This window comes from Gigantopelta aegis, chromosome 14, assembly GCF_016097555.1.
Source record: "Gigantopelta aegis isolate Gae_Host chromosome 14, Gae_host_genome, whole genome shotgun sequence".
Taxonomy (NCBI): domain Eukaryota; kingdom Metazoa; phylum Mollusca; class Gastropoda; order Neomphalida; family Peltospiridae; genus Gigantopelta; species Gigantopelta aegis.
Genome location: NC_054712.1, coordinates 16,898,044 through 16,911,137, shown reverse-complemented (window position 1 = coordinate 16,911,137; position 13,094 = coordinate 16,898,044). Strand labels below are relative to the sequence as shown.

The following is a 13,094-nucleotide window of genomic DNA, read 5'->3' as shown; positions in this document are numbered from 1 at the left end:
CACCACAACTGGTATATCAAAGGCTGTGATATGTGTTATCCTGTCTGTGGGATGGTGCCTATAAAAGATCTCTTGCTACTAATGGAAAAATATATTGGGTTTCCTCTCTAAGACTATATGTCAAAATTACCAAATGTTTGACATCCAATAGCCGATGATCAATGTGCTTTAGTGGTGTTGTTAAACAAAAAAGTAAACTTTAAAATCCTTTTAATTTTATCCTTAAGTTTCTTTTCATTACCAAACTGACTAGCTTTTTGTCACTCTCAGACAAGTTTCAGACCAATATCTATTTTGTGCTAATTATCTCGAAATATATAGTTACTGCTTTCCACATCTAACTCATTAAATGAGGTATAATGGCCATTCAACAAGTACATCCCACATCCCTCTACAAACTTACATAGCACCTGTCAGCACCACCGGCCTCAGTGGCGTCGTGGTAGGCCATCGGTCTACAGGCTGGTAGGTACTGGGTTCGGATCCCAGTCGAGGCATGGGATTTTTAATCCAGATACCGACTCCAAACCCTGAGTGAGTGCTCTGCAAGGCTCAATGGGTAGGTGTAAACCACTTGCACCGACCAGTGATCCATAACTGGTTCAACAAAGGCCATGGTTTGTGCTATCCTGCCTGTGGGAAGCGCAAATAAAAGATCCCTTGCTGCTAATCGGAAGAGTAGCCCATGTAGTGGCGACAGCGGGTTTCCTCTCAAAATCTGTGTGGTCCTTAACCATATGTCTGACGCCATATAACCGTAAATAAAATGTGTTGAGTGCATCGTTAAATAAAACATTTATTTCTTTCTTTTTTCTGTTAGCACCATCACTTATTGTGCTTTTTCTTTGTCTTTTTGCTTCTTTGGAAACAAATACATGTACTAGAGAATTAGCCCACTCAATTGTTGAATACCCAGTATAAGATGTTTCTGTTTATTGACTAATATTTCAAATTTTCAGTGCCGCAGGACAAGGAATACAGTAGGCAACTTTCTGTTTATTGACTAATATTTCAAGTTTTCAGTGCCGCAGGACAAGGAATACAGTAGGCAACTTTCTGTTTATTGACTAATATTTCAAGTTTTCAGTGCCGCAGGACAAGGAATACAGTAGTCAACTTTCTGTTTATTGACTAATATTTCAAGTTTTCAGTGCCGCAGGACAAGGAATACAGTAGGCAACTTTCTGTTTATTGACTAATATTTCAAGTTTTCAGTGCCGCAGGACAAGGAATACAGTAGTCAACTTTCTGTTTATTGACTAATATTTCAAGCTTTCGGTGCCGCAGGTCAAGGAATACAGTAGGCAACTTTCTGTTTATTGACTAATATTTCAAGTTTTCGGTGCCGCAGGACAAGGAATACAGTAGGCAACTTTCTGTTTATTGACTAATATTTCAAGTTTTCGGTGCCGCAGGACAAGGAATACAGTAGGCAACTTTCTGTTTATTGACTAATATTTCAAGTTTTCAGTGCCGCAGGACAAGGAATACAGTAGTCAACTTTCTGTTTATTGACTAATATTTCAAGTTTTCAGTGCCGCAGGACAAGGAATACAGTAGGCAACTTTCTGTTTATTGACTAATATTTCAAGTTTTCAGTGCCGCAGGACAAGGAATACAGTAGTCAACTTTCTGTTTATTGACTAATATTTCAAGTTTTCAGTGCCGCAGGACAAGGAATACAGTAGTCAACTTTCTGTTTATTGACTAATATTTCAAGTTTTCAGTGCCGCAGGACAAGGAATACAGTAGTCAACTTTCTGTTTATTGACTAATATTTCAAGTTTTCAGTGCCGCAGGACAAGGAATACATTAGGCAACTTTCTGTTTATTGACTAATATTTCAAGTTTTCAGTGCCGCAGGACAAGGAATACAGTAGTCAACGTTCTGTTTATTGACTAATATTTCAAGTTTTCAGTGCCACAGGACAAGGAATACAGTAGTCAACTTTCTGTTTATTGACTAATATTTCAAGTTTTCAGTGCCGCAGGACAAGGAATACAGTAGTCAACTTTCTGTTTATTGACTAATATTTCAAGTTTTCAGTGCCGCAGGACAAGGAATACAGTAGTCAACTTTCTGTTTATTGACTAATATTTCAAGTTTTCAGTGCCGCAGGACAAGGAATACAGTAGTCAACTTTCTGTTTTCTTTTTGCAGGCGATCTCTAGAAGCCCAGCAAGAAGCCAAACTGAAAGAATCACCGGAAGCCATGGCCAGAAAAGCACGCACAACGTTTGTCGTCAGTCTGATGGCACTGAAGGTTTGAATAAATATCTCTCTCTTTTTTTATCCCACTGCTCCTTTTCCTTTCTCTCCTTTGAATTCCATCTCATTTCTTCCCTTTCTTTCAACTTGTTTCACTGTCTACTTCACATCCCAGTCCTTGTCTTTCCAACCGTGACATGTGCTTGTCTCTTGTGGCTATCCGTGCCACACACCTATCATATCCCATCAGCTTTTAGCTGTGGACTTAGTCTGACCACTTTGGAGAGTGTTCAGTAGTTATTTCTGGCATTGTTTAGAGGCACTTGTAACTACCTACGTATATATACTCCCCTATTACCGGTGGTCGTTAGTAAGACCAGCAGTATTAGCAGCAGAGGATGAGGATGCCAGGTTGGTGCAGGGAAATACACAGAGATTGCACCTGTGGAGGAAGTTCAGACAGGTAGGTGATGGTGTGGACAACTCAGCAGACAGAATTGACGGAAATTGAAAATTGACAGATTAGGTCGAAACACATGTGGGAGAAATTGGAAAGTTTTTTTATTAAGATAATGACAATGAAAGGTAGAGGGTGATAGATAAGAATGATAAATGAAAGTGTGAACCAGCTTTGACGGGATTTTAACCACTGTCATCAGCTTGATTGTCCAGCAGCTTATCCATATAGAATAAATACATATTACATTAATACATATACTCAGTCCTGTGGATATGAACTATCTACAAGAATTCATTTATTTTGGCTTTACATTAAACAGCTGATTTATCTCAGTGGCTTGGCTGTTTTGTAAGAAAGATTTCCTTTTAAAACCGGTGACCCTAGATTTTAGGCAGTGTAAAATATTTTTAGCTAGAGTTTTTTTTACTTGAATTTCTCAGTTATCAAATCCAATGTCATCTTATTGTTTGTTATAGCTCAACATGCAAAATACAAGAGATATGTACCTCTGAAATTGTAGGGTCAGTGCATATAAATAAATATTATTTTTGCCATTTTCAGAATACTTATAAAACTGATAAAGTATTGTGATTAAATGACACGGACATATTGAAGTGCTCCAACTGATATTATATTTTAAAGATTGGTTTTATTTGCATCGGGGGGTGGGGGGTGGGGTGGGGAGTGGAGGGTATTGTTCTCACCATAACCCAGGGTTTTTCCCAGTTCAACCAGTACTCCAAAGTACATCAAAGACTGTGATATTTATAGTCTTGTCTGTACAAAAGTGCATATAAAAGATCCACTGTTCATTTATTGGGAGAAATAGCCTGTGTGGTGGCAGCAGGTTTCCTCTCTATGTCTGTTTATTACTCTTTTTGTCCCCTCTCCCCCCCCCCCCTCTCTCTCTCTCTCTCTCTCTCTCTCTCTCTCTCTCTCTCTCTCTCTCTCTCTCTCTCTCTCTCTCTCTCTCTCTCTCTCTCTCTGTCTCTCTCTCTCTCTCTCTCTGTCTCTGTTCTGGCTGTCTCTCTGATTTCACTTCTCTCTCTCTCTTTCTCTTTCTCTCTCTCTGTCTCAAATGGCCTTAATTTAAAATAAAATATGCTGAGATGCCATCAATAATATATTCCTCTCCTTTATATTTGCAGCAAATACAGGCATATGAAGATGTTCTTCGCCAACAGCGTCTGTGTGGATGGGTAAGTTGTTTTTCTAGTTGTTAAAAAGCTCTCTGCTTAATACAATACCCCAGTAATTTACAATATGTAAAATCTTTGTATAAAAATGCATATAATGTATTTCAGTCTTGAAATCGTCCGACAAAAAAATTGCAAAAAATTTGAAAGTTTAAATTTTATCTGTAGATTTGTATTACAAAAATACAAAGTACATCTTTTTTTAGTTGACACATTCTCATATTAGTCCCCTACCGGTCAAACTGGAGGGGACTATAGGTTTCATCTCCGTCGGTCCGTCTGTCTGTCTGTCCATTGTCTGTCTGTCTGTCTGTCCCATATATAGTGTATACATGTAGCTTTATCATGTACTGTTACAGGTTAAGTTTGACTTTCATGGCAATTTACCCATTTTTGACAGAGTTATCGCCCTTGAAGTAAAGATATATGAAAGTGTTTCCTGAAGATATTGAGATGAAATTTTGTATACAGCTTTATCATGTACTGTTACATATCAAGATCAACTTTCATGGTGATTTACCCATTTTTCACAGAGTTATGGCCCTTGAATTTAGAAAATATGAAAGTGTTATTGCTTTAGCAGTACTCATAATGCTTGTTTTAGACGTAAGAAAGTGGTTATCACTGCAACAATGAAGAGGTATTTTTAGTTAATGCTCACTCTTATTTTAGACTAAGAAAGTGGTTGTGGCTGCCACAGTGATTGATGCTTACTCTTATTTTACACTAAGAAAGTGGTTGTGGCTGCCACAATGATTGATGCTTACTCTTATTTTAGACTAAGAAAGTGGTTGTGGCTGCCACAATGATTGACGCTTACTCTTATTTTACACTAAGAAATTGGTTGTGGCTGCCACAATGATTTACGCTTACTCTTATTTTAGACTAAGAAAGTGGTTGTGGCTGCCACAATGATTGAGACTTACTCTTATTTTAGACTAAGAAAGTGGTTGTGGCTGCCACAATGATTGACGCTTACTCTTATTTTAGACTAAGAAAGTGGTTGTGGCTGCCACAATGATTGACGCTTACTCTTATTTTAGACTAAGAAAGTGGTTGTGGCTCCACAATGATTGACGCTTACTCTTATTTTAGACTAAGAAAGTGGTTGTAGCTCCACAATGATTGACGCTTACTCTTATTTTAGACTAAGAAAGTGGATGTGGCTCCACAATGATTGACGCTTACTCTTATTTTAGACTAAGAAAGTGGTTGTGGCTGCCACAGTGATTGACGCTTACTCTTATTTTAGACTAAGAAAGTGGTTGTGGCTGCCACAATGATTGACGCTTACTCTTATTTTAGACTAAGAAACTGGTTGTGGCTGCCACAATGATTGAGACTTACTCTTATTTTAGACTAAGAAAGTGGTTGTGGCTGCTACAGTGATTGACCCTTACTCTTATTTTAGACTAAGAAAGTGGTTGTGGCTCCACAATGATTGACGCTTACTCTTATTTTAGACTAAGAAAGTGGTTGTAGCTCCACAATGATTGACGCTTACTCTTATTTTAGACTAAGAAAGTGGATGTGGCTCCACAATGATTGACGCTTACTCTTATTTTAGACTAAGAAAGTGGTTGTGGCTGCCACAGTGATTGACGCTTACTCTTATTTTAGACTAAGAAAGTGGTTGTGGCTGCCACAATGATTGACGCTTACTCTTATTTTAGACTAAGAAACTGGTTGTGGCTGCCACAATGATTGAGACTTACTCTTATTTTAGACTAAGAAAGTGGTTGTGGCTGCTACAGTGATTGACCCTTACTCTTATTTTAGACTAAGAAAGTGGTTGTGGCTGCCACAATGATTGACGCTCACTCTTATTTTACACTAAGAAAGTGGTTGTGGCTGCCACAATGATTGACGCTCACTCTTATTTTACACTAAGAAAGTGGTTGTGGCTGCCACAATGATTGACGCTCACTCTTATTTTACACTAAGAAAGTGGTTGTGGCTGCCACAATCATTGAGATTTACTCTTATTTTACACTAAGAAAGTGGTTGTGGCTGCCACAATGATTGACGCTTACTCTTATTTTAGACTAAGAAAGTGGTTGTGGCTGCCACAATGATTGAGACTTACTCTTATTTTAGACTAAGAAAGTGGTTGTGGCTGCCACAATGATTGACGCTTACTCTTATTTTAGACTAAGAAAGTGGTTGTGGCTGCCACAGTGATTGAGACTTACTCTTATTTTAGACTAAGAAAGTGGTTGTGGCTGCCACAATGATTGAGACTTACTCTTATTTTACACTAAGAAAGTGGTTGTGGCTGCCACAATGATTGACGATTACTCTTATTTTACACTAAGAAAGTGGTTGTGGCTGCCACAATGATTGAGACTTACTCTTATTTTAGACTAAGAAAGTGGTTGTGGCTGCCACAATGATTGAGACTTACTCTTATTTTAGACTAAGAAAGTGGTTGTGGCTGCTACAATGATTGACGCTTACTCTTATTTTAGACTAAGAAAGTGGTTGTGGCTGCCACAATGATTGAGACTTACTCTTATTTTAGACTAAGAAAGTGGTTGTGGCTGCCACAATGATTGACGCTTACTCTTATTTTAGACTAAGAAAGTGGTTGTGGCTGCCACAATGATTGACGCTTACTCTTATTTTAGACTAAGAAAGTGGTTGTGGCTGCCACAATGATTGAGACTTACTCTTATTTTAGACTAAGAAAGTGGTTGTGGCTGCCACAATGATTGATGCTTACTCTTATTTTAGACTAAGAAAGTGGTTGTGGCTGCTACAATGATTGAGACTTACTCTTATTTTAGACTAAGAAAGTGGTTGTGGCTGCTACAATGATTGACGCTTACTCTTATTTTAGACTAAGAAAGTGGTTGTGGCTGCTACAATGATTGACGCTTACTCTTACTTTAGACTAAGAAAGTGGTTGTGGCTGCCACAATGATTGAGACTTACTCTTATTTTAGACTAAGAAAGTGGTTGTTGCTGCCACAATGATTGACGATTACTCTTATTTTACACTAAGAAAGTGGTTGTGGCTGCCACAATGATTGAGACTTACTCTTATTTTACATTAAGAAAGTGGCTGTGGCTCCACAATGATTGACGCTTACTCTTATTTTACACTAAGAAAGTGGTTGTGGCTGCCACAATGATTGACGCTTTATCTTATTTTACACTAAGAAAGTGGTTGTGGCTGCCACAATGATTGACGCTTAGGTCTCACTACACAGATCACTTCCGGGTGAGAGTTCATTCATCACGGTCCACTATAGTTCCTAATTGGGGCACATGTTATGGTTCATATATTCACTTCTAGGAAATGGTGAAGAATTAAAACAATATGTATGTTTAATGGTAAGTCTTCTGGCTGTATTTTGCCCATGTTATTTTGTAATATTGTGCATCGACCTTTTGGGACATGGGTATATAGTGCAAGTGACAGCCGAAGTGAATCGGTTAATGAACCACCTGTTCGGACCGGTACTACAGCCAGATGCGGTCATATACATTTGTAGCAAAAAACTGAGACGGAAATGTTCACAATTTTGGAATGAATATAAATGCTTATATAATGTATGTTCGCAATGGTGTATGTTGTTAGTGCCAACGAGAACCCATGCTATGGGCAATCTTCGCTTGAAGATGGGCAGTTTAGCATGGGTTTCAATGGCAGATGACATCTGTGTAGTGAGACCTTACTCTTATTTTACACTAAGAAAGTGGTTGTGGCTGCCACAATGATTGACGCTTACTCTTATTTTACACTAAGAAAGTGGTTGTGGCTGCCACAATGAAGTTTTTTTGTTTGTTAACACTTACTCTTATTTTGAGGCGGGACGTAGCACAGTGGAAAAACAATCCCTTGATGCACGGTCAGTCTGGGATCGATCCCTGTCTGTGGGCCCATTAGGCTATTTCTCGTTCCAGCCAGTGCACCACGACTGGTATATCAAAGGCCATGGTTTGTGGGATGCCTTGCTGCTAATCGAAAAGAGTAGCCTATGATGTGGCGACAGCGGGTTTCCTCCCTCATTATCTGTGTGGTCCTTAACCATATGTTATAACCGTAAATAAAATGTGTTGAGTGCGTCGTTAAATAAAACATTTCTTTCTTTCTTTTTTTCTTCCTCTTATTTTAGACTAAGAAAGTGGTTATGGCTGCCACAATGAAGCCATCGAAGAAGAAAGCGAAGGCAAAGAAGCCGAAGGAGCCGAAGAAGAAGAAGGAGCCGAAGAAGGGTAAAAAGGACACGCAGACGAATGGGATCAAGAAGGAGGTGAACTTCTCGAACCCACTCGTCAAGGAGGACGAAGCTCTCATCGAGACACTCAAGGAGGATGTCGAAATGGAGATGACTATCAAAATTGAGGTAGGACTCTGTTGTTAAATTAAACCTTTCTTTAGATTCCTTGTTTGTTACGAGGCTGTCATTGACACACTCATGTTGAAATGGAGATGACTATCAAAGTGGAGGTAGGACTGTTGTTAAATTAAACCTTTCTTTAGATTCCTTGTTTGTTACGAGGCTGTCGTTGACACACTCAGGTCGAAATGGAGATGACTATCAAAGTGGAGGTAGGACTGTTGTTAAATTAAACCTTTCTTTAGAGGCTCTAATTGACACACTCGAGGACGTCAAAATGGAGATCACTCTCTCTCCCTCTCCCTGCCTCTCTCTTGGTAGAGTGCTGTAATATTTATGATATGTGTTTGTTTCTGACAGGAACCTGAGCCTGAGCCAGAGCCGAAGACTGAGATTGAGGAGAACTCGTCAGCAGAGTACCGGAATGACGGCTACATTGAGCTGGTGCTCAAAGTGATGGCACGGATGTGTGATGGACAAAACAAACAACTGCAGGTGAGTACCGGAATGACAGCTACATTGAGCTTGTGCTCAAAGTGATGGCACGGATGTGTGACGGACAAAACAAACAGCTGCAGGTGAGTACTGGAATGACAGCTACATGTACATTGAGCTTGTGCTCAAAGTAATGGTGTGGATGTATGCCAAATGACCATGTATCAAAGGTGTTGATATGTGCCATCCTGTCTCTGGGAAAATGCATATAAAAGTACTCTTGCTGCTTGTTTAGTAGAAATAAGCTGTATGGTAGCAGTGGGTTTCTTGTTTTTCCTGTTAGATCCAAAACATACCAGATCTGGGTCTGGGTCTGGGTCTGGCGAGTATGGAGCCAGTCCAAAATGAAACACATTGAATCGAATGTGACAGACACACCGCATCTGAGTCTGGGTCTGGCGAGTATGGGGCCAGTCCAAAATGAAACGCATTTAACTGAATGTGACCAAACAGACCATGTCTGTGATGACGTTAACTACATATCTGGCAACAGACGTCACAGAACTTGCGCTATATTTTCACATTGCCAGACTGGCAGCCAACAGGAAAGGTATATATTAATAAATGTGGATTTCTCATACTTATTGTTAATGTTTATAAAAGTAAATTTATCTAACGATATGAACGCATTAATATATATTGATAACACATTACAGTTACAGACTCAGATGTCAAAATACACGAGACATGGCTTCTGTACCACACTTGCCAGACTCAGACCCAATGTGTTTTGGGCCTTAGTCCAAATATGGAAATAACCATTTATGTTAGACACCAAATAGTTGTAATTTATAATGACCTGAGGTGGCATAAAAACAAATATTTATTTTCTTTGTTTTCCTCCTGGTATCTATATGTTTTGTTAATTTCTGTCTATGTAGGACTACCTCAGAGAACAGCCCGACAACGTGAAGTCGTTTGACATCATTGCAGAGGTGACACGCTTCTTGAATGTTGTGTACTCCAACATCAATGGAAAAAACATCGGCCTTGTCATCCAGCTGTTTGAGTCGATGAATGAATTCACTGCTGTGAGTAACATTGTAATGTCAGGCCTCTAAAAATTGCGAGAACGATCGTTTCGTTTGCGCGTTGGTCACGCAAATGTACTTTTGCATCAGCTATTTTTTGTTTGTGCAAAATTTGGAGCACCATTTACTTGGATATAACAGGTGACGCAAAAAGGAAATGAGTTACTTGGATTTATTTTTGCGTAAACGATAAATGAGTCACGCAGATTTTTCTATTCTCGAAGGCCTGGATGTCAATTTGTTTCTTCATCATTTAAAAATATATATTATCTCCGAAGAACACCAAACCTGCAAGGTGCTTTATTTTGTTCATCAAGGTGGAATTATTTCACCAGTATTGCAGGGGTATGATTTAAGGTGGCCATATAAATTCTAAATCAGGGATTTTAATGTCATAATTCGATGTGCATCATGAAATATTTATAGAGTAAAAGCAACTGCATGCTGTTTTGAATGGTAGTAATATGTGACAATTGTTTATTTGTTTATAAATATGATAATGGTTCCCAGTAAATTAATATACCTCTATTTAATATGCAGTAGGTATGGAGTGTACACTGGAAGCTAAAACCAGCACAGTGCGAAAAGACTTGAATCCGGTTGCATATTTTCGACATATTCACACAAATACTGTATGAATAAGCCACAAAAACACTAACATATTTTGTCTGATTACACTACAAAGAAGTGTTTTATTTAACGACGCACTCAACACATTGTATTTACGGTTATATGGGGTCAGACATATGGTTAAGGACCACACAGATTTTGAGAGGAAACCCGCTGTCGCCACTACATGGGCTACTCTTCCGATTAGCAGCAAGGGATCTTTTATTTGCGCTTCCCACAGGCAGGATAGCACAAACCATGGCCTTTGTTGAACCAGTTATGGATCACTGGTCGGTGCAAGTGGTTTACACCTACCCATTGAGCCTTGCGGAGCACTCACTCAGGGTTTGGAGTCGGTATCTGGATTAAAAATCCCATGCCTCGACTGGGATCCGAACCCAGTACCTACCAGCCTGTAGACCGATGGCCTGCCACGACGCCACCGAGGCCGGTCGATTACACTACAAATACACAGCTGTGTTTTTGCATAGCATAGAATGCACAAGAATACACTGCGAAATATTCAGTGTACACTGGAAGCTAAAACCAGTATATGATACAATTTTTTTTTTTTTAAACATACAAGAGCAATTTTCTATTAAAAGTTAGAGTTTGATATTGAACGAATTTTCCAACAAGTGGAGTATTTTTAACAACTAAAATTATAAGTTGTGAAATTTGAAAGCATGAACAAATGACGACTCATATTGATGTCCATTTGAGTGATTTTGACATAATAGAATTATTTTGAACTATTTTTTCAGGGAAACCAAGATAACCGAGTTGTGATATATGATAACAAAATAATTGACTACATCAATTTTATTCTGAGAGCTGGAGACTTCAAAAAGTGTTCCATAGAAAAGGTAACCCAGACACAGGATTCTCACCATTTTTAGGATGGCAGATAAGCAAAACTAGAGCTGGGCGGTATTGAAATTTCGGCATCGGTATCATTATTTTAGGGGTGATTTACCTCGGTATCAGTACAGTATTTGGTATTGATACAATACCAATACCGATACTGTGAGCTGTATTTTCTGTATACTCGGCTTTAAATGCATACCCGAGTTAAGTCTCGCCAATTAATTTCATCTAAATAAAATTAAATTCCACACACATCTGTCTCTTGTTTTCAGCTATTTTCCATTCGTCAGATATATTGTTAGTGCTTTACTAAATGGCTTGTCTAGAAAATTTCAGTACCAAAATTTCGGTATTTTGAATTTTTGCTTGGTATGGTAAATCATATTAACATGATACCGATATTGAACAGTATATACGATATACTGCCCAGCTCTACAAAACTGGTTATGCCCATTGCTTGTCAAAATAAGAGTTTAGTGGAACCTTGTTTATCTGGATAGTCGGGGAACATTTTGTGTAGTATCATGTCGAGACCTGTCAACCTTTAGTCAAGAGAAAGCAGGAGATGTGTGTTGAAAAAGCAGGAGATTTTGTCAAAAAGCAGGAGATTTTTTTAATTCACACAATTTAACCCAAAATCGCAAGATTTAAAAAAAACATTATTACAATAAGTTATATGAATACTATATAATGTCATATATACTTCTTAACCTTAGATCTTGGCATTAATTTTTCTTTTTGTTTAAACATTTTTTTTTTTTTTTTTTAAAGTTTAAATATTATTATGATTTAATACATATTTAAAAAAATGATAATATTTTATCCAGAAATGTTAAGAACATGAACAAGAAATAAAAAATTTAATTAGTACGTTTACGGTATTACACTTACAGCCTTACAGTTACAGGTTGCGTTACATTATTTGTGGTTAGTGTACCTAAGTACCAAAGACAAATTTATATAAATCTTATAAATTAATATTCAGTTGTTACTATAATGAGGAACGGTGGCGTGGTACTTATTTAAAATCATTATAATGATGCAATAAACATTGTATTTTCATTAATCATAAGTAAAACCTCATTACGGACATCGCGTGAAATATACCGGAATTATACCCATTTCCGTGAGTAACTTTATGTCACAACATTTTTTAATTGTACAAAAATAATTTCTTGAAGAGTACCCGTATAACCAACATTTTACTGCACAAACATACAAAATTAACTGACACAAGTATGTTTATACAGCTAATTGGTCTTTTCGTTGTCTTGCTGTGACATGTGATTTTAACATGCATCGTGTGTATCGCTGTCAACTCGGAGTCTGGCAGTTCAGATTCGTCATAGTTGCATTATGTAATCCAGTGGGAAGACATTTCAAATTCAGAGGTGTTATTAGAACTAAATTGGATAGTTTTTTTGTTTTTTTTTATATATGCAACACTGAATGTCAATACACAGCCTGTTGAATTAGCGGCAACACGCTTCGTAGCCATTACGATCACAACAAACATTATAATAACGTCATTTTATAAACTCCATGTGCTTTTTTAAGACTATAAATAGGCTATCCCACAATTCTCACTTCGGCAAAGGTTAAACAGTCGGGACAATTCGGCCTGTTACATTCTCAGAAACCGAAAGTAGTCGACATTTTCCGAATGAGAAAAAAAAAGGTAGAATTACTTCCCTTATGTTATTTTGACAAAAGAGGATCAATTTTTTTTTTATGCTTACAAAAATGTCATTTAACAGGAGAAACTGTCTCCCGCACAGGAGAAAGGAGATTTGATCAAATACCGGGAGACTCCCGTGGAATCCGGGAGGGTTGACAGGTCTGATCATGTCGTGATTCACTACGCAAGTTTCAGAGATCGCT

General features: G+C 38.1%; 1 protein-coding gene across 1 annotated transcript in view; it reads left to right on the top strand.

Moving 5' to 3' along the window:
- The window catches only part of LOC121388286 (inositol 1,4,5-trisphosphate receptor type 3-like), a 133,059-nt gene that overhangs the window by 82,178 nt on the left and 37,787 nt on the right, over positions 1-13,094 (top strand). The window contains exons 37-42 of the mRNA XM_041519565.1: positions 2,162-2,264; positions 3,818-3,868; positions 7,987-8,217; positions 8,572-8,706; positions 9,588-9,737; positions 11,111-11,212. Of these exons, the coding sequence (XP_041375499.1) occupies positions 2,162-2,264; positions 3,818-3,868; positions 7,987-8,217; positions 8,572-8,706; positions 9,588-9,737; positions 11,111-11,212 (772 nt within the window). The remainder of the gene's footprint in view (positions 1-2,161; positions 2,265-3,817; positions 3,869-7,986; positions 8,218-8,571; positions 8,707-9,587; positions 9,738-11,110; positions 11,213-13,094) is intronic.